The sequence below is a fragment of the Neofelis nebulosa genome, chromosome X (assembly GCF_028018385.1).
Source record: "Neofelis nebulosa isolate mNeoNeb1 chromosome X, mNeoNeb1.pri, whole genome shotgun sequence".
Lineage (NCBI taxonomy): Eukaryota > Metazoa > Chordata > Mammalia > Carnivora > Felidae > Neofelis > Neofelis nebulosa.
In genome coordinates, this window is record NC_080800.1 from 71,348,480 (window position 1) to 71,368,501 (window position 20,022).

At 36.0% G+C, this 20,022-nt stretch overlaps 1 protein-coding gene across 3 annotated transcripts in view; it reads left to right on the top strand.

Annotated features, from left to right (window-relative positions):
• LOC131502273 (uncharacterized) overlaps positions 1 to 17,606 on the top strand; it is a 439,682-nt gene extending 422,076 nt beyond the window's left edge. For 2 of the 3 annotated variants that reach the window (XM_058712956.1, XM_058712958.1), the window contains 2 exons: positions 11,774 to 14,389; positions 17,240 to 17,606. In XM_058712956.1, coding sequence (XP_058568939.1) covers positions 11,774 to 13,482 — 1,709 coding nt within the window. In that variant the 3' untranslated portion in view covers positions 13,483 to 14,389; positions 17,240 to 17,606. The remainder of the gene's footprint in view (positions 1 to 11,773; positions 14,390 to 17,239) is intronic. The other variant, XM_058712957.1, reaches the window with a different exon arrangement.
• Positions 17,607 to 20,022: the final 2,416 nt, after the last annotated feature.

Here is a 20,022-nt window from a genome sequence, read left to right on the forward strand (position 1 = left end):
TGAAGAATTTTGGTGGAAAAAAGTACTGAACCAATGTATAGTGAAAGGGAAGATGGAGTATTTCCTGAAGTGTAAAGGACTTACAGACGCTAATAATACTTGGGAACCAGAATAAAATTTAGATAGTCCAGAGTTAATTGAAACATCTTTTTTAAAAACAATAATGTTTTGGGGCACCTGGGTGGCACAGTCGGTTGAGCATCCGACTTCAGCCAGGTCACGATCTCGCGGTCCGTGAGTTCGAGCCTCGCGTCAGGCTCTGGGCTGATGGCTCGGAGCCTGGAGCCTGTTTCCGATTCTGTGTCTCCCTCTCTCTCTGCCCCTCCCCCGTTCATGCTCTGTCTCTCTCTGTCCCAAAAATAAATAAAAAACGTTGAAAAAAAAATTTAAAAACAATAATGTTTATTTGTTTTTTATAGACTGAGAGACAGAGTGTGAGAGAGGCAGAGAGAGCGAGACACAGAATCCAAAGCAAGCTCCAGGCTCTGAGCTGTCAGCACAGAGCCCCATGCGGGGCTCAAACTCACAAACCATGAGATCATGACCTGAGCCAATATTGGACACTTGACAGACTGAGTCACCCAGACGCCCCAAAGCATTTCTTAATCATCAAAAAGCTGACAAAGAAAAAGATGGTACACAAAGAAAATATCTGACAGCGAATCTGATAATAAGAAAGCAAAGGAGAAAGAGATGCTGCTGCTGAGTCAAGAGATTTTGCTAGAGGTCTTGATCCTGAATGAATTATTCATGCTACAGTCAGCAGTGAAAAATTAATACTTCTCATGAAATGAAAGACTCAGATGAGGCAGACTTAGTTCTGGCAAAAGAGGCAAATATAAAGTGTCCTCAAATTATAATTGCTTTTTGGGGGTGCCAGGGTGGCTCAGGTGATTAAGCATCCAACTTCAGCTCAGGTTATGATCTCACAGTTTGTGAGTTTGAGCACCGTGTTGGGCTCTGTGCTGACAGCTCGGAGCCTGGAGCCTGCTTTGGATTATGTGTCTCCCTCTTTCTCTGCCCCTCCCCTGCTCACGCTGTCTATCTATCTATCTCTCTCTCAAAAATAAACATTTGAGTCTTTCCACCTTGCTGAGTGTGGCAGCTCAAGGGGCCTTCACCACCACGCACTGGGTCCTCACAGAGGACGGGAAGATCCAGCAGCTGTTCCCATGCATTTGCAAACCATCGTATGCATTTTTAAAAAAACACAACTGAAGATCGTGATTCCTGGGGGACTCAGAGGGGAAGATGGCAGCATAGGAAGACACTGGGCTCACCTCGTCCTGCTGATTGCTTATATTCCATCCAAATCTGTGTAAATAACCCAGAAAACCACCAGAAGGCTAGCAGAATGGACTCTCAGGAGTGAAGCATAGACAAAAGGCCCACACAAGAGGATATGAAGGGCGGAGAGGCAATGCATGCTACACGGACTGGTGGGAGGGAGCTGGATCAGTGGAGGGGAACCCCACCAGTCAAGGCAGAGAGGCTGAAGCCTGGCTTGCAAAAGCGGAGGGGCCAGACTCCATGAGTTCTGACAGCCAGTGGGACTTAACATCTGGAATGTTAAAAGTAAACAGCTCTGCTCTCAGAGACTGGGGAGGGCAAGAGGACACAAGGAGGGAGAGTTGTTGGGCCCTGGAAGACAGAGCTCAGCTCCAACAGGGAACAAAGGCACTGGAAAGAGCCATCTCCCTCTCCCATCCCCCAGCCAAAATTCCAAAAGGAACCAGTTCCCATCACTGAACTTGCACCGCACAAATGCCCAATGCTGTGCTTCTGCGGATCCATCCTTCCGATGGGCCTGCCTCCCTCCCAGTGCTGCAGGGCCACTCACGCAGGGGACCACTGAAGGCAAAGTGAGCTGAGCCTGCCTCTCCCGCCATGTGCACCTTCTGGATCCACCCCGGCTAATACAACAGATCCCATAGAAGCAACACCACAAGCCTGGCAGTGTGCAAGTAGCCCAGACAGGGGCCACACCACTCCACAGTGAGTCCTGCCCCTGGGAGAGGGGAAGATAAGGTACACACCAGTCTGACTGTGGCCCCAGCAGTGGGCTGTGGGCAGATATCAGGTCTGACTGCGGCCTTACCCACCAACACAAGTTACTCCTGACAGCACAGGGGAAGTGCCCTGCAGTTTGGAGCCACCACAGAGACTACCCAAAATGAGAAGTCAGAAGAATTCTCCTCAAAAGAAACTCCAGGTAGTAGAGACAACTAATTGATCAAAAATTATTTAAGCAATACAACAGAACAAGAATTTAGAATAGTACTCATAAAATCAATCGCTGGGCTTGTAAAAAGTATAGAGGACAACAGAGAATCTATTGCTACAGAGATCAAGGGACTAAGAAATAGTCATGAGGAACTAAAAAATGCTATAAATGAGGTGGAAAATAAAATGGAGGCGACCACAGCTCAGATTGAAGAGGCAGAGGAGAGAATAGGTGAATTAGAAGATAAAATTATGGAAAAAGAGGAAGCTGAGAAAAAGAGAGATAAAAAAATCCAGAAGTATGAGGGGAGAATTTGAGAATAAGTGATGGAATCAAACGAAACAATATCCGTATCATAGGAATTCCAGAAGAAGAAGAGAGAGAGAAAGGCACTGATGGCATACGTGAACAAATCATAGTTGAGAACTTCCCTCACCTGGGGAAGGAAAAGGCATTGAAATCCAAAAGGCACAGAGAACTCCCTTCAGACGTAACTTGAATCGATCTTCTGCATGACATATCATAGTGAAACTGGCAAAATACAAGGATAAAGAGAAAATTCTGAAAGCAACTAGGGATAAACACGCTCTAACTTACAAAGGTAGACCCATAAGAGTAGTGGCATACCTATCTACTGAAACTTGTCAGGCCAGAAAGGAATGGCAGGAAATCTTCAATGTGATGAACAGAAAATATGCAGCCAAGAATCCTTTACCCAGCAAGTCTGTCATTCAGAATAGACGGAGAGATAAAGGTTTTCCCAAACAAAAACTGAAGGAATTCATCACCACTAAACCAGCCCTACAAGAGACCCTAAGGTGGATTCTGTGAATGAAATGTTGCAAGGACCACAAAGTACCAGAGACATCACTACAAGCATGAAAGCAACAGTGACACTAAACCCATAACTTTCAATAATAACACTGAATATAAATGGCCTAAATGCTCCAACCAAAAGACATAGGGTATCAGTATAGATTAAAAAAAAAGACCCATCTATTTGCTGTCTACAAGAGATTCATTTTAGACCTGAGGACACCTTCAGATTGAAAGTGAAGGGATGGAGAACTATCCATCATGCTACTTGAAGTCAAAAGAAAGATGAGTAGCCATACTTATATCAGACAAACTAGACTTTAAATTAAAGGCTGTAACAAGAGATGAAGAAGGACATCATATAATAATTACAGGGTCTATCCATCAGGAAGAGCTAACAATTATTAACGTTTATGCACTGAATACAAGAGCCCCCAAATATATGAAACAATTAATCACAAACATAAGCAACCTTACTGATAAGAATGTGGTAATTGCAGAGGACTTTAATACCCCGCTTACAACAATGGATAGATCATCTAGACACAGGTTCAATAAAGAAACAAGAGCCCTGAATGATACAGTGGATCAGATGGACTTGACAGATATATTTAGAACTCTGCATCCCAAAGCAACAGAATATACTTTCTTCTCGAGTGCACATGGAACATTCTCCAAGAGAGATCACACGCTGGGTCACAAAACAGCCCTTCATAAGTATACAAGAATTGAAATTATACCATGCACACTTTCAGACCACAGTGCTATGAAACTTCAAATCAACCACAGGAAAAAGTCTGGAAAACCTCCAAAAGCATGAAGGTTAAAGAACACCCTACTAAAGGATGAATGGGTCAACCAGGCAATAAGAGAAGAAATTAAAAATATATGGAAACAAATGAAAATGAAAATACAGCAATCCAAATGCTTTGGGATACAGCGAAGGCAGTCCTGAGAGGAAATTACATTGCAATCCAAGCCTAACTCCAGAAACAAGAAAAATCACAAATACAAAATCTAACAGCACACCTAAAGGAAAGAGAAGCAGAATGGCAAAGACACCCCAAACCCAGCAAACGAAGAGAAATAATAAAGAATAGAGCAGAAATAATATAAAATCTAAAAAAAATTGTAGAGCAGATCAATGCAAGCAAGAGATGCTTTTTTGAAAAAAATAAACAAAATTGGTAAACTTCTAGCCAGGCTTCTCGTTAAGAAAAGGGAGATGACCCAAATAGATAAAATCATAAATGAAAATGGAATTATTACAACTAATCCCTCATAAATACAAGCAATTATCAGGGAATACTATGAAAAACTGTATGTCAACAAACTGGATAACCTGGAGGAAATGGACAAATTCCTAAGCACCCATGCACGTTGAAAACTCAAGCAAGAAGAAATAGAAAACTTGAACAGACCCATGCCAAGGAAGACATTGAATCAGTTATCAAGAATCTCCACCCCACAAAAAGGTCCAGGACCAGATGTCTTCCATGGGAATTCTACCAGACATTTAAAGCAGAGTTAATATCTATCCTTCTCAAGCTGTTCCAAAAAATAGAAATGGAAGGAAAACTTCCAGACTCATTCTATGAAACCAGCATTATTTTGATTCCTAAACCACACAGAGACCCAGTAAAAAAAGAGAACTACAGGCCAATATCCCTGATGAATATGGATGCAAAAATTCACAATAAGACACTACTAAATCCAATTCAACAGCATATAAAAAGAATTATTCACCATAATAGAGTGGGATTCATTCCTTGGCTGCAGGGCTAGTTCACCATTTGCAAATCAGTCAATTGTGATACATCACATTCATAAGAAAAGAAAAGAAAAAAAAGAAAAGAAAAGAAAAGAAAAGAAAAGAAAAGAACCATTTGATCCTGTCAATCGAGGCAGGGAAAGAATTTGACAAAACTCAGTATCCTTTCTTAATAAAAACCCTCGAGAAATTCGGGATAGAAGGAACAAACTTAAACATCATAAAGGCCATTTATGAAAAGTCCACAGCTAACATCATCCTCAATAGAGAAAAACTGAGAGCTTCCCCCCTGAGATCAGGAACATGCCAGGGATGTCCACTGTCAGCACTGTTGTTTGACATAATGTTGGAAGTTCTAGAATCAGCAAACAGACAACAAAATGAAATCAAAGGCTGCTATAAACATTGGGGTACAAGTGCCCCTATGCATCAGTACTCCTGTATCCCTTGGATAAATTCCTAGCAGTGCTATTGCTGCTCAACAATCGCCAAATTATGGAAAGAGCCTAAATGTCCATCAACTGATGAATGGATAAAGAAATTGTGGTTTATATACACAATGGAATACTACGTGGCAATGAGAAAAAATGAAATATGGCCTTTTGTAGCAACGTGGATGGAACTGGAGAGTGTGATGCTAAGTGAAATAAGCCATACAGAGAAAGACAGATACCATATGGTTTCACTCTTATATGGATCCTGAGAAACGTAACAGAAACCCATGGGGGAGGGGAAGGGAAAAAAAAAAAAAGAGGTTAGAGTGGGAGAGAGCCAAAGCATAAGAGACTGTTAAAAACTGAGAACAAACTGAGGGTTGATGGGGGGTGGGAGGGAGGGCAGGGTGGGTGATGGGTATTGAGGAGGGCACCTTTTGGGATGAGCACTGGGTGTTGTATGGAAACCAATTTGACAGTAGATTTCATATATTAAAGAATAATTAAATAAAAAAAAAATAAAGATTAGAGGGGAAAAAAAAATGAAATCAAAGGCATCAAAATTGGCAAAGACAAAGTCAAGCTTTCGCTTTTTGCAGATGACATGATAATATACATGGAAAACCTGATAGACTCCACCAAAAGTCTGCTAGAACTGATACATGAATTCAGGAAAGTCGCAGGATATGAAATCAATGTACAGAAATCAGTCGCATTCTTATACACTAATAATGAAGCAACAGAAAGACAAATAAAGAAACTGATCCCATTCACAATTGCACCAAGAAGCATAAAATACTATATAAATAAATCTAACCAAAGATGGAAAAGATCTGTATGCTGAAAACTATAGAAAGCTTATGAAAGAAATTGAAGAAGACATAAAGAAATGGAAAAACATTCCGTGTTCATGGATTGGAAGAAAAAACATTTTTAAAATATCAATACTACCCAAAGAATTCTACACATTCAATGAAATACAAATCAAAATTTCACTGGCATTCTTCTCAAAGCAGAACAAAAATAATCCTAAAATTTGTATGGAACCAAAAAAGACCCCGAATAGCCAAAATAATATTGAAGAAGAAGACCAAAGTGTGATGCATCACAATCCCAGACTTTAGCCTCTACTACAAAGCTGTAATCATCAAGACAGCATGGTATTGGCACAAAAACAGACACATAGGCCAATGGAATAGAATAGAAACCCAAGAATTAGACGCACAAAAGTATGGCCAACTAATCTGTGACAAAGCATGAAAGAATAGCCAATGGAAAAAAGACAGTCTTTTTAACAAATGGTGCTGGGAGAACTGGATAGCAACATGCAGAAGAATGAAACTAGATCACTTTCTTACACCATTCACAAAAATAAACTCCAAATGGATGAAGGACCTGAATGTGAGACAGGAAACCATCAAAACCCTAGAGGAGAAAGCAGGAAAAAACCTCTCTGACCTCAGTCGAAGCAATTTCTTACTTGACCTATTTCCAAAGGTGAGGGAATTAAAAGCAAAAATGAACACTTGGGGCCTCATGAAGATAAAATGCTTCTGCACTGCAAAGGAAACAATCAACACAACTAAAAGGCCACCGATGGAATGGGAAAAGATATTTCCAAATGACATATTGGATAGAGGGCTAGTATCTAAAATCTGTAAAGAACTCACCAAACTCCACAGCCGAAAAACAAATAATCCAGTGAAGAAATGGGCAGAAAACATGAATAGACACTTCTCTAAAGAAGACATACAGATGGCCAACAGACACATGAAAAGATGCTCAACATCATTCCTCATCAGGGAAATACAAATCAAAACCACACTCAGATACCACCTCACGCCATTCAGAGTGGCTAAAATGAACAAATCAGGAGACTATAGATGCTGGAGAGGATGTGGAGAAATTGGAACCCTCTTGCTCTGCTGCTGGGAATGCAAACTGGTTCAGCCACTCTGGAAACAGTGTGGAGGTTCCTCAAAAAGTTAAAAATAGATCTACCCTATGACCCAGCAATAGCACTGCTAGGAATTTACCCAAGGGATACAAGAATGCTGATGCATAGGGGCACTTGTACCCCAATGTTTATAGCAGCACTTTCAACAATAGCCAAATTATGGAAAGAGCCTAAATGTCCATCAACTGATGAATGGATAAAGAAATTGTGGTTTATATACACAATGGAATACTACTTCGCAATGAGAATGAATGAAATATGGCCTTTTGTAGCAAGGTGGATGGAACTGGAGAGTGTTCTGCTAAGTGAAATAAGTCATACAGAGTAAGACAGATACCATATGTTTTCACCTTTTTGTGGACCCTCAGAAACTTAACAGAAGACCATGGGGGAGGGGAAGAAAGAAAAAAGTTAGAGAGGGAGAGATCCAAACCTTAAGAGACACTTAAATACTGAGAATAAACTGAGAGCTGATGGGGGTGAGAGGGAGGGGAGGGCGAGTGATGGGCATTGAGGAGAGCACCTTTTGGAATGAGGATTGGGTGTTGTATGGAAACAAATTTGACAAAAATTTTCATATTTAAAAAATAAAAAATGTTAAAGAAAATAAACACACCTGTAAACATAATAAATAAATAAATAAATAAAATTTAAAAAATTATTTTTGCTTTTTATGAACAGAGACTAACTTGACATTCTGCTCCCAAAGTGAAGTTCAGTAATTGCTTGTGTTTCTTTGGGTCTTGATTTTAATTTATTAGTGTGAATAGATAACATTCTAATAAAAATCAAGTTTTATTTTCAAGTAGTATTGGGGAAGTTGTTGGGGTTTTTTGTTTTTGTTTTTGTTTTTTGCATCTACTGGTTACTTTGAGCAAATAAAGGATTTCTGCAATTACTTTATCAGAAAATAATATTTGAGACCATGGTATATTATTCCCCTGCATTCGAGAACAGTTTTTTCTAAATACTGGGAGAAATCTCCATAGATGTTATTCAATCAGAATTTGTGTTTAACTCCTATATGCCTAAGGACCATTCTGATTTTTTTTTGGTTTTTTAGGCGTGTGTGTGTGTGTGTGTGTGTGTAAAAATATATACGTAGAGGTTTTCTTTTCTTTCTTTCCTTCCTTCTTTTTTTTTAACATTCACTAAAACAAAAACAGCATTTAATAACCACGGATAAGCCCATGTTTCTGGAATAGCATCATTTTTAGAAACTTTAGAAATAAATCACTTTAAGTTAAATTGAAAATTCCTGAAGCTTTAACCTTTCAAGTTTTGTAACTAATTGGACAACTTAAATATAATGTAAACAATTTAAATTGGACAGTTTAAAAGCAGCCATATTAGTATCCATATCCAGATCTATAGTCATTTAAATACAAGTTTATTTGCAAGATCCTTGAAAGGAAAATGTTATCACTACCAACAACCTCCCCACCCAAATGAGAAAACTAATCAAGTCTTGGTGTGTTTTATTTAGGTAAACAAAACTTAAATGGACATTAAAGTTCCTCTTAGCACACCATTCATTTTCAAGAAGTTGAAATCCCTGTGCTATATTGACTAAAAGGTCATGATTCATGAAATATCTAAGACTTCATTCATGGAAACCTAATAATAACCAGATGGTTAGAGATGTTGGCAATTTAAGACCTGCTGGAATAAATGGGTAAACAAACTTCTGTAATCTAAATTCTTGACCTGCATTTTTACTCTTTACCTCAACTCCTTCCTTACATGTAGGTTCAATCTTCTCAGTATTTGAGTTACTGGTTCAGCAGAAACCAGGAAAAATAACTTTGTAGTAATCAGAACGTTCTCTAACTGTATATATTGTGTACTTTATTGTAAATACTGGTAAACAGTGGTCAATAAATATTTTTCTATTATTTTACAAAATAAAATAAAGTAAAATAAAATAAATAAAATAAAGTAAGATAAAATAAAATAAAAGTTGTCTCCTTTCATTTGAATATTAAGTCTTTTTTCAAAGTTAATGACATGAGTATCAATTACATATCATTCAAGCTATCACAATTATAGTGATAATAATTGTCAATTTGTAGGAATTTGCACTTGTCATAATCTTGCTGTGTCTATAGTTTGTTTTGATAACTATTTCTTTAATTATATTTAAATAAATACCTTTTTTAGTAACAACATATTTTATGATGAATCAGCTTTATTTTCACTCTATGAAACAGTGTGGGAAATATAGCTATTGGACTTCTTGGAACAATAGTACTGTAATTCTGTATATAAATTTAAAATGCCTAAAATTTAGTCCTTATAACTATTCTTCCCAACTTTCAGAAAATTAGAAAATTAACAGAATAGTTCAAAATTGGCTACTAGTCACTAGGTATATAAGATTCACAAGGGGAAAAACTAGTACAACAATCTCCACAATATTATATTTTTGTATCTTGAGAGAATAGAAATACCTAACATTTGTAGAGTATCTCATGTAACCCATACAACAGCTTTAAAAGGTAGATATAATTGTTTTAGGCTGAAGAAACGATGGCTTTTGAATGTTGTATAACTTGCCCAAATCATATCACTAACACATGATAGAACCAAATTCTCAAACACAGGCTGTTTGAAAACCAGCGATCTTTCTTACACACATAATATTGAGTCCTCTAAATCATATAAAAACCACTATTATTCTCTGATAATGTCATTAAGAGTCTACTATGTTGTCATTTATTCATTTCTATCTCCTCCTTTAAAAGGCATAAAAAGAGTACTTCTGATTGAGATCTCCACTATACACCCAATGCATTCTGTGCTGTAGCCACACCAAACTCTGCAAGTACAGATAATCATGTATAAATAAGTTGATTTTTATTTTTCTTATGCCTATGAACATATCCTTTGGTTTTTGGAAGTCAGAAATACATCTTCAGGCTTTAAATGAGAGATACGTTCTTGATTATAATTTAAGTTCTCTATCTCTATAGAGCAGCCTGAGTACTGCTGTCTGATTTTCATCTCACTCTTAGTTTTAAGATATTAATCAATTTAGTGATATAACTCTCATATTTCATATGACATTTTCAGTGTTCTTTTCTCATCCAGTTTAAGAACCTTGTATACCTTGAATACCCATATACTTCCAATTTGTTTTACAGCCATATTGTTTATAATTGTTTTAATATATTTGACTATTATCTTGAATGTGAATAAGTACTACAAATAGCAAAATTACATCACTTTTTTGTTTCTGTCAGGCTCTAAACCCCTGTCACTAATTTATAATAATAGCAGTGTATGAGTAATATATATAATACGTGCTGTTGAATACCAGATATTAATACCACTTTCCTTCAATATTTGTTTATACATGGCTTGGGATAGAAAATCTGTAGTTGTGCTTCCAGTATTTACTATAAAACATATAAATACTATGAACATCTCATGTCTTTTGCATTACGTGAGCACCAGTGAATGCTATCATGTTATCAAAAGCAACATAATGACTTCATGTAGTTACAAGAATATGAGCTCTTTTTCTTAGAAAAAAATCTGTGAGGGTTATACAGTAAAAAAAAAAAGTTTCATTGTAGATAATGTCATATGTAGCATACCCTATTGAATACTTTTCAGAATGTATTTAATTTAATTTGTCTCTTTTATAAATGCCTAAAGAGTATGCAATTAAAAATTTATCTTAAGGATTCTATATGCCCTTAAAGGAAAGTTTATGAAAAGACATATCTCCTTCTCTGTAAAAAGTCACTATCAATTTCTAAGTGGAAACTATCACCCAACATTCTTTGACTCTTTCCCAAGTATGATTTTATGTTTAGTGCCAAAACATAACAAAAATGTCTTTAAGACCTTGAGGAAATGGTAGAAGGAGGTCTTCTTTTGTTGCTTTTTATTTTTTTTCCTGCCCATTTACCTAGAAAATAATGACATTTACTGAATTTTTTAGTTCAGTTTTATTGGTAAATGTCTATATTTTCAGAATTATGTTCCAATGAGTTCATGATAGCTACAGAAATTGATCCTTGATAATATCAGAAAAATTTTCAATTTTGACATACATATCAAGCCAAAGAAAATTTTTGTCTCCAAGCATGGAGATGGTATAAATTACAGGGATTATATTCCAGTAAATAATAAATAGCTCATATTTCTGGAAGCAAAATGAAAAAGATAATGCAGATATGTGGTAACCAAACTTCCTAAAGTCAGTTTTATTTTGGACACATTGTGCCAATGAATTCCTGTTAAATGAGTTATCTCCTTAAAAATAAGCTCTCTGAATCTGAGTAGTATAGAAATATAAGATGAATTTGTTTTTTCATTTTTTATTTGTTAATAAGAAATATAAGATAAAATCTTTCATTTTTTTATTTATTAATAAGCTCAAGATGACACCTACTTGAGCAGAAAATTTAGGATCATGGCCTCCTTTTGAAATACCAGTTAGCAATAATCTGTTGAATAAAATGGCAGTTTTTCTTTGCACATATTTGTGTTGTAATGTGAATGTCAAGGTAAAACTTTATTATTTATTTGTTATTTTTGCTCATGTTTTATTCTCTAACTAGCAGTTTCCAGAATTCAATTTGTAAGATATCTGAGTGATGACAATATTGTGAGATTTAAAGAAGTGTCTCCAACTCTCATTGACAATCAAAAGTCACAGCAAAAGCTAAAGGAAGAGCACAGCCAGAGCGTTTCAGACCCAAACACATTCACAGATAACAAGTATCACAGAAACAGAAGGCACAAAATTTCTGTCTGTAAAAGTTGTTGCAACGACTATCAATTCCCACAAAACGTTCAGAGTTCCCAGTCTCAAATGAATCCTCTTAATCTTCTAAATGCTGAGGATTATACCTCCAAAGTCTCAGCACTTCTCTGCCACCCTATGTCCATGAGCCCTCAGTATGCTGTACACCCCAAGACTCACAGAAATAACACATATTCTTTAGACACTGGGGCTCCTGTAAGTTCCAAATGTTTTATGAAAATCGGTAATTCTCCTTTTCATAAGTGTCTTGTAAACTCTGATAATGATTCATACCCTGATTCTTCCTTACATCTCCAAATTCCCTTGGATTCTAAATATTCTCTGAACCTCAAATCTATTAGATATCACAAGACTTCTCGGAATAGCCCTTTATCTCGATCCCTGGATCCTAAGCATTCTGTGGGCTTTTGCTGTCCTTTACACCAGGAGGATTATAAATATTCCTTGGGCTCAAGTTCTTATTTACATTGTGAAAGTTGCTCAGCTGTCCAAAATCACATAGGCTCTACTGCTACCCATACCTTTCCCATGAATCCTCAAAATACTATGAGCTCCCATAGTACACTTGGCCCAGACAATGTTATCAACACCAGCAATGTTCCTGGCCTTGAAAATGAGGGCATGTTTAACCTTACTGCCAAACTTGAAAATGAGGCCAAACCTGACAATGATACTAAACTGATTACTGCTAGAAACCTCAAAGATAAGGCTAGTGCCAATGACGAGCCTCTTCTCAAATATGAGACAGAACATGAAGATGAGACAGACTCTGAAGATGAAAAAGATTCTGAAAAGGAAATAGATTCTGAGGATGAAAACAACACCAAAGATAAGAAAGATCCCAAAGATAAGTCTGACCCTGATGACAGTGATTCCAAAGATTGCAATGCTGAACATAATGCAGACACAAACAGTGGATCTGATCCTGGTGGTGATGCTGACCCTACAAGTGGAGCTGATTCCAACGGTGATGGTGACTCTAACAATGGAACTGACTCCAACAATGAACCTGACTCTAACATTGATGATGCCACTAACAATGATGCTAATTCCAAATACAGCACTGATTCTGATGGGGGGAAACATACCATTAATTCAGACAATACCCCTGGCCTAGACAATTGTGTTGATCAGGACTGTACTGCTAACTCCAGCAATGGCACTAGTGCAAACTCTACCTCTGTGCTGCAGAATGGAACTGGCTTGAACTACACTTCTTGTTCCAATAATGGTGCTGGCACTAGAAATGCCACTGGATCAGGCAATGACATTTGCCCCAACAATGGTACTAGCCCCAACAATAGACATGGCTCTAAAATCAATATATCTGGCCTCCAAAACAATGCCCCTGACCCCCAAAATATCGTATCATGTCCCAACAGCCCTGACTCCAGCAACAATGACTCCCGCCTCAAAATCAATGGTCCTGGCCTGAACGACAATAGCCCTGGCCCCAGTGACAATGGCTCTGGCCTTAAAATTGACCCTGGATATATACTATAATGTCAGGCCTAATAGTGTTATAAACCACAATAGTGCTATTAGTTCTAACAAGGATGCTGACTCCAAGTATGATACAAAACCCACCATTGCTGCTGGACACAACTATGCAGTTGTCCCAAACTATGACTCAGACCATGACTGTGTCTCAAGATTTACCCATGCAGTAGGTTCTAGCTCTGTAGTCAACCCCAACTATATTGCCAAAAACAGTTATGCTGCCAGACACAGCTCTACAACTACTACTGCCAATGTCATTGACACTAGCAATACAACTAGTTGTAGTGGTGCTGTTAGCCCTAGCTATACTGCTGGCACCAACTGTGCCTCAGGCATTAACCATGACCTTAGATTGATTCATGCCTTTGATTCCAACTTTGTCACCAACTCCAACTATGATGCCACAAATACTCATAATGTTCATAATTCCACTAGTGTAAGCAATATTAATAATCTGTCTGAGCCTGAATTAGAAATTGGTACCAGTTCCTCCATTCCTAATATTGTTTATGCTAACTCCCCCACTTTTGCTGCTGGCACAAACTATACTTCCACTCCTGAAAGTTTGATCACCTCTGAATTTTCTGATTCATCTAAGCTTGGTATAAATTATACAGTTGTTGATAACCACAAATTTGGTGCCTGCCTCAAGGACTCTTCTGGCTCCATGGATTCTTCTAGCTTTAATCATACCACTAAGTCCAAGGATGTCCTTGATGCCAAGGAAGTTGGCTTTTTAAAAGATTTATCCAAGATCCAGAATCCAATTGGTGTCAAGTATCCTGCCGATTTAAACTTTCACTCCAATTCAAGTATTCCACTCCCTATTTTTGACGTTATAGTAGAAGCTGAACCACCAGATGTTGTGAAGTTTGCTGTATCATCAGGGGCTGTGAATCTATTTTTTAAGGTAAGTTTATATAAATGTAGACTTTGATTTTCTTCTCCATTTCCTACAATTCATAGTGTTAGGTCACTGAACAGGACCAAAAGTCTTCCTTTTTAAAATTTACTTGAATATGTAAGCCATGGAAGAGAGGAGACAAGATGTCCAGTATTACTTATTTTTTGACTCCTGTAGCCAAAAACAGTGTTTTCCATTTGAAAGATACATGTGCTATACAGCTGGTAAATAGAAACATGGCTTTGATTGCACTGTGGCTGGCTCATATACTACCTCCATCAAGGGTACAAATAGCCAAGTATTGGTTTCATCCCTCTATTTGCATAAAGAGTAAAGTTAAATGAATCTTAAATACCATAAATCAAGACATTTGAAACTACTATCTCCAAAATTCCCATTTTATAAGGAAGCTGGCAAAAGTATTATATTCTAATTTCTAATTTAAATAAATATAATTTTACTTAGTTTTTTCACATATTAAGAAGCAAAGAACCCTAACTTTTTCTACTTTTGACTTAAAATTTGCTTTATCTTATTTCTCCTGAAAATAAGTAACATTATATTTTTAATCTTTATCAAATATTTCTTCTAGAACTCTGAATTGTATGCACAAACTAAGATTGCTATATGTTTGGAAAACTATTTTTGACACCATCAACTAATTTTCATTCTGATGAAGCTATACCAACATACTGTCATTGAGACATAATTAAGTTGGTACATAATTGAATTTTAGTCTTATTAGACACCATAAAAAAATACATTTAATTTGGATTGTAGTGTCTGTGTGCCTAAATGTGCAACTTGAAAAAAATTACTTTGTTTTCTAATAGATGTGTAATTGAATATAAATGTACATTTTAAAATAAAACATATATTCTTATAGCCAAGAGAAAGTACAAAATTGGTATCTCTCTAGTGCTTTTACTTTAATAGAGAACAATTTTGTGATTTTTTTCCAAGAGAACCCCCTCTCTGGAAACAGTTGTAAACACCTAGTATAGTTAAATAACTCCACCTTATATAAATTTAAGGGTAATGTCCAATAAGTAACAAAAATAATATTGTTAAGATACAAGCCTCAACACCAGAAAAAAAGAGATACTTTTCCTAGTTGTTTTATACAAATGAACTTTTATAGTAGCATGAAAACTTTTGAAGTATGTTTATTTTATGGCTTTGATGTTTTTGGATTAGTGAAAACATGGTTATCATAAGTTCTAGTTTACTAGTTAAGGAACACTTTGCAGTTTGAATCCTAGTATATAAGAATTGTTTCCTAAGTATGGGTATGTGAAACATATCATGTTAATTTTAAATGAAAATTACCTTCAAAGTAAGGCATTTCCCACTCCCCCAAAAATAATCATGTTTTTCAAATAGAGGATGTACACAGAGAATTCTTCCCTCAGAGCCTTTGTATTTCCACATTTTCCTGGTTTATCACATCCTTTTCTATATCTCCATCACAAACAACTACAATGAGGATAATGGAGGCATGTTCCCCATTAAAACAATTTAAGAAGTGAGAAAAGCTCATTTTAAAAGCTATAAAACTGTTCTACTAACCATAAATGAATCAAACAACCAACTTAACATAAGAATATATAGTCAAGCCATTTGTACCATCTTCATTCATTATTTCAATAGGCACTTAATAATTAAGCAGTGTAGAAGGCTCAAAAAATATGCAAAGTAAAAAACATAGTGCCCTTTAAAGTGCTTTTAACCATTTTCTATCTTAATGGGAAAACAAGTGGCTACTGGAGAATAGAAACTATGTGAAGACAAATAAAATGACATCTCACTGAGTTTCAAGAATGGTTAGAAAACATTTTCATTGTTCAGATCACATGTCACCAATGTATTAAAATAGTTGGAAATATGTGTGCATTATTATACTGTGTTGAACTTTTCAGAAATAACAAAACAAGGTCACAACTCTTGAAACTATCTTCCTTTTTGTGAGGGTTAACATTGATTTCCATGGATAGTGGTTTTAGAACCATGTTATTAAAATCCTAGTATCATTTAATAAGTTATCTAGAAATTATTTACAATTCTGAAGAAACAATATGATTCCATATAAAATAGATAAGAGTAATACCCTATCTTAAACTTTGAAAATAGATTTTATTTATAAAAAATCATGCAAGTGTTTAATTAGTTGAAGTTCTTGACAGCATCCAATGTAGTTAATAAAAATTGCATTGGGGTCATAAAAGAAGTGGTAATCTCTGATGTATTATATATTTAAAAAAATAAAAAAATGATTCAGTAGTGATATGGAAGAAATTTTTCATATAGTATAGTCTACTATAACCAGAGTGTTTTAAATACAGAGGTATACAAGTCTTCTTAGTGACAGATGTCTGAACACATCAAATGTGTTATGCTTTTTTTACCAAAGTTCTCTTAAATTGGTGTTTCTAGTAATTGTCTTAAAGTTAAGTCTTTTGTTTATAAATATCTTGAATATTTGAGGAAGTCTACAAGTAAGTCTTGGTTCAGGAGAGGCTAAATTCATAGTATAATGTTATCAAATGGATTAACTGAAGTGGCCAGAAGTTTTCATATTTTCATTTCAAAATGGTCCATGCAAGTGTATTATTTCCTTTCTGATCATAGAGCCATTAAGATACATAAAGAGGTTTAATTCTTCTGCTTAATATTCATTGAAGTAAATCTTGTTTAAACCTAACCTTTAGGTATATTTATGTATATTTTACCAATATACTACAGATAATCAAAGCAATGCCCTGCCTTGTAGCTTCTTAATTAAGTATGTTTGCATACAGATAAACAGTTTTTCTATTTCTAGCTTTTTAAAAGGTGATATATTGTGTTTTGTTACAGTGGGAGACAAGCTTTCTGGGGATTTTCAATCTAAAATAACAACAAACCATCTCCTATCCAAATATACTGTCAACTTGCTCAAGGTCTGTTAATTGCTGAATTTCTTTACTGAGGTCATCTGTGCACCAAACCTTTCCATAAATTCACTCCTTTATACATCAATTTGATCATTTCTTCATAATACTAAAGTGTTTCCCAGGTATCCTATTACTGGATTCCTTGTTAGATAAGATAGGGTCCTGAAAGTGTTTAATCAAAATATGGTGAACTAAGTTGGCATCTCTTTTTGAAATGAATTAGTAAAAGATCTCAAATTGAATGTAACTGAATAAATAATATCAAGCAAATAAAAATGTTCCTCCTGCCAGCCATGTGTTCTTCTCATTGTTCTCTGAATAGTTTGGTAAAAAACAATTGTTGGTTTGTTAAAAGATCAAAGTCTTTCATTGAATCCAGCCTTCTCCCTTTATCTGCACCATGTATAGTTTTATGACCCAAACACAAATATACAATGACCCAAGTGAGCAGTCCAAAGCAAAACCAGTTATCCCAAGTTCAAAGTAAAGTGCACTTTATTACTGCCACCATTACCGAAAATCTGTGCCAATGACCTTCTTTCTGTAGGAATTTCAAAGTTATATATTTTTCCTGATGCCTCACGAGTCTTTGTCCTAGCCTCCTCAAATTTAACCACAGGATCAATGATGAATCTTATCTGAGGAGATAAAGAAAAACAGACAACATCAACCTGAGTCCAAAAATTGGTATAGACAAACTTATGAGAACTTTAAGACTATCACTCAACATCATAAATCTTAAATAATTGACTAAAGAGGCATTTTATTCTCAAAAAGATTTCACTAGATTTTCAAATATCACAAATGTTTGCTACAGTGACACCAGTGTAGATGTGGTGCATTCAACAGCTGCAGGGTCTGTGCAATATGCCATGTTTTCCAGGTTTGGAAACAAAACTGAGGCAGCTGTGTCTGAATTTATTTCATCTTCTACTTGAGGGACGATTAATAAACTACATTTTCCAAAGTTTTTAAGTCTGAGTTTGGATGTATTGGGTATCAAAGACAATAAATGTGAAATGATTAAATAAGCAAAGTATGAAATTTCAGTTTTTGTCTCTCATGAGTTATGTCAACCAATCCACTTCTAAAGATACCTAGATTCATTAAGTGAAATGTTTATGGGATATAAACTGTTGACCCATTGTAATAGAGTCCCTCAGTAAAATGAAGAATGTTGATAAGAAGGTAGTAGCAAGAGGGGATTATATTTGAGGTAAAGACAAAGAAAATAATGTCATATGGAGAAAGAGGGATATTGTGGAATAATAAACATGATTGCAGTAATCTTTGTTGTTGTTTTTTTTTTACCATATCATTGAATCCCAATGTGTTCTGGCTAGTCCAAGTCCATTTGAAAAAATATTTTTCTTCTATACCATCCTTTGTATTTCCTGACCTGTCCCTATCTCATCACACACACACACACACACACACACACACACACACAGAGAGAGAGAGAGAGAAAGAGAGACAATTGCAGACTTTTTAAAGTTTCAAATGCCAAGAATATAAGCATGCTACATTAACAAATGCTCACTTGTTCACAACCAGTTTCTGTTTTTCCTGTTCTGAGGTCACTTTAACACCCCGATCTACTAACTCCATTCAGAAAGTAACAAAGCTGTCAAGCTGTTCAAAGTGTACCTCCTGATTGCTGATTCTTGAAAGTGAGTCTCCTAATATATCCACTACCACCTCATTTTTACCCTGTTACAAATAACCTATACAAATATACACACATGCACGCACACACACACACATACACACCATTGATAACTTGTTCTGCTTTTGTGTCACTTTGAGAACCACAGCCATCTGAATTTCTACAGTGATTTTGGTAAGAATATCATTTTTATTACAAATAATACTTTTTTTTTTTTTTAAATTTTTTTTTCAACGTTTTTTATTTGTTTTTGGGACAGAGAGAGACATAGCATGAACGGGGGAGGGGCGGAGAGAGAGGGAGACACAGAATGGGAAACAGGCTCCAGGCTCCGAGCCATCAGCCCAGAGCCTGACGCGGGGCTCGAACTCACGGACCGCGAGATCGTGACCTGGCTGAAGTCGGATGCTTAACCGACTGCGCCACCCAGGCGCCCCACAAATAATACTTTTTATAAGAAGTTGGGAACAATCTGTTTGTTCACGCTTACTATCTTGGTACTCCCTGAATAAAAGAATGACCGATCAAGTTGTAAATGAAGTGGAAACAATAGAAGAAACAAGCACCAGCACTATCTTATTTCATCACATAAATATTATACCACAAATGGACACTGTTCACAGCCAAGAAGCATAGTTCATCTTACATGACTACACAGTGATAGATAATGAGACAAACAAAATTTTATCCTAGGCCTTGATATGACCATTTATAGATAGTTGCAAAAGGCACTGAATCAGAATAAGATTGCTAATTTTGAGAGTTTAAAGCAAAAGTTCCAAAAAAAGTCAGTTCTCAGTATGAGTATTTCCATGGCTTTCTACTAGTCTTGAATATATTTTAGAAATAGAATATGTTACAAAACAAAGACATCAATGTTGAAATTAGAAAATATATAAAAATACATAAACTTCAATGCAAGTCTTCAGGCAGCCATTTCATAACCAACATTTAATAGCACTTACTGTCTGACATGCATTCGTGAGTTTTACATGTAATAGTTCATTTAACCCTCTTAAACAACCTGATAAAATTACGTC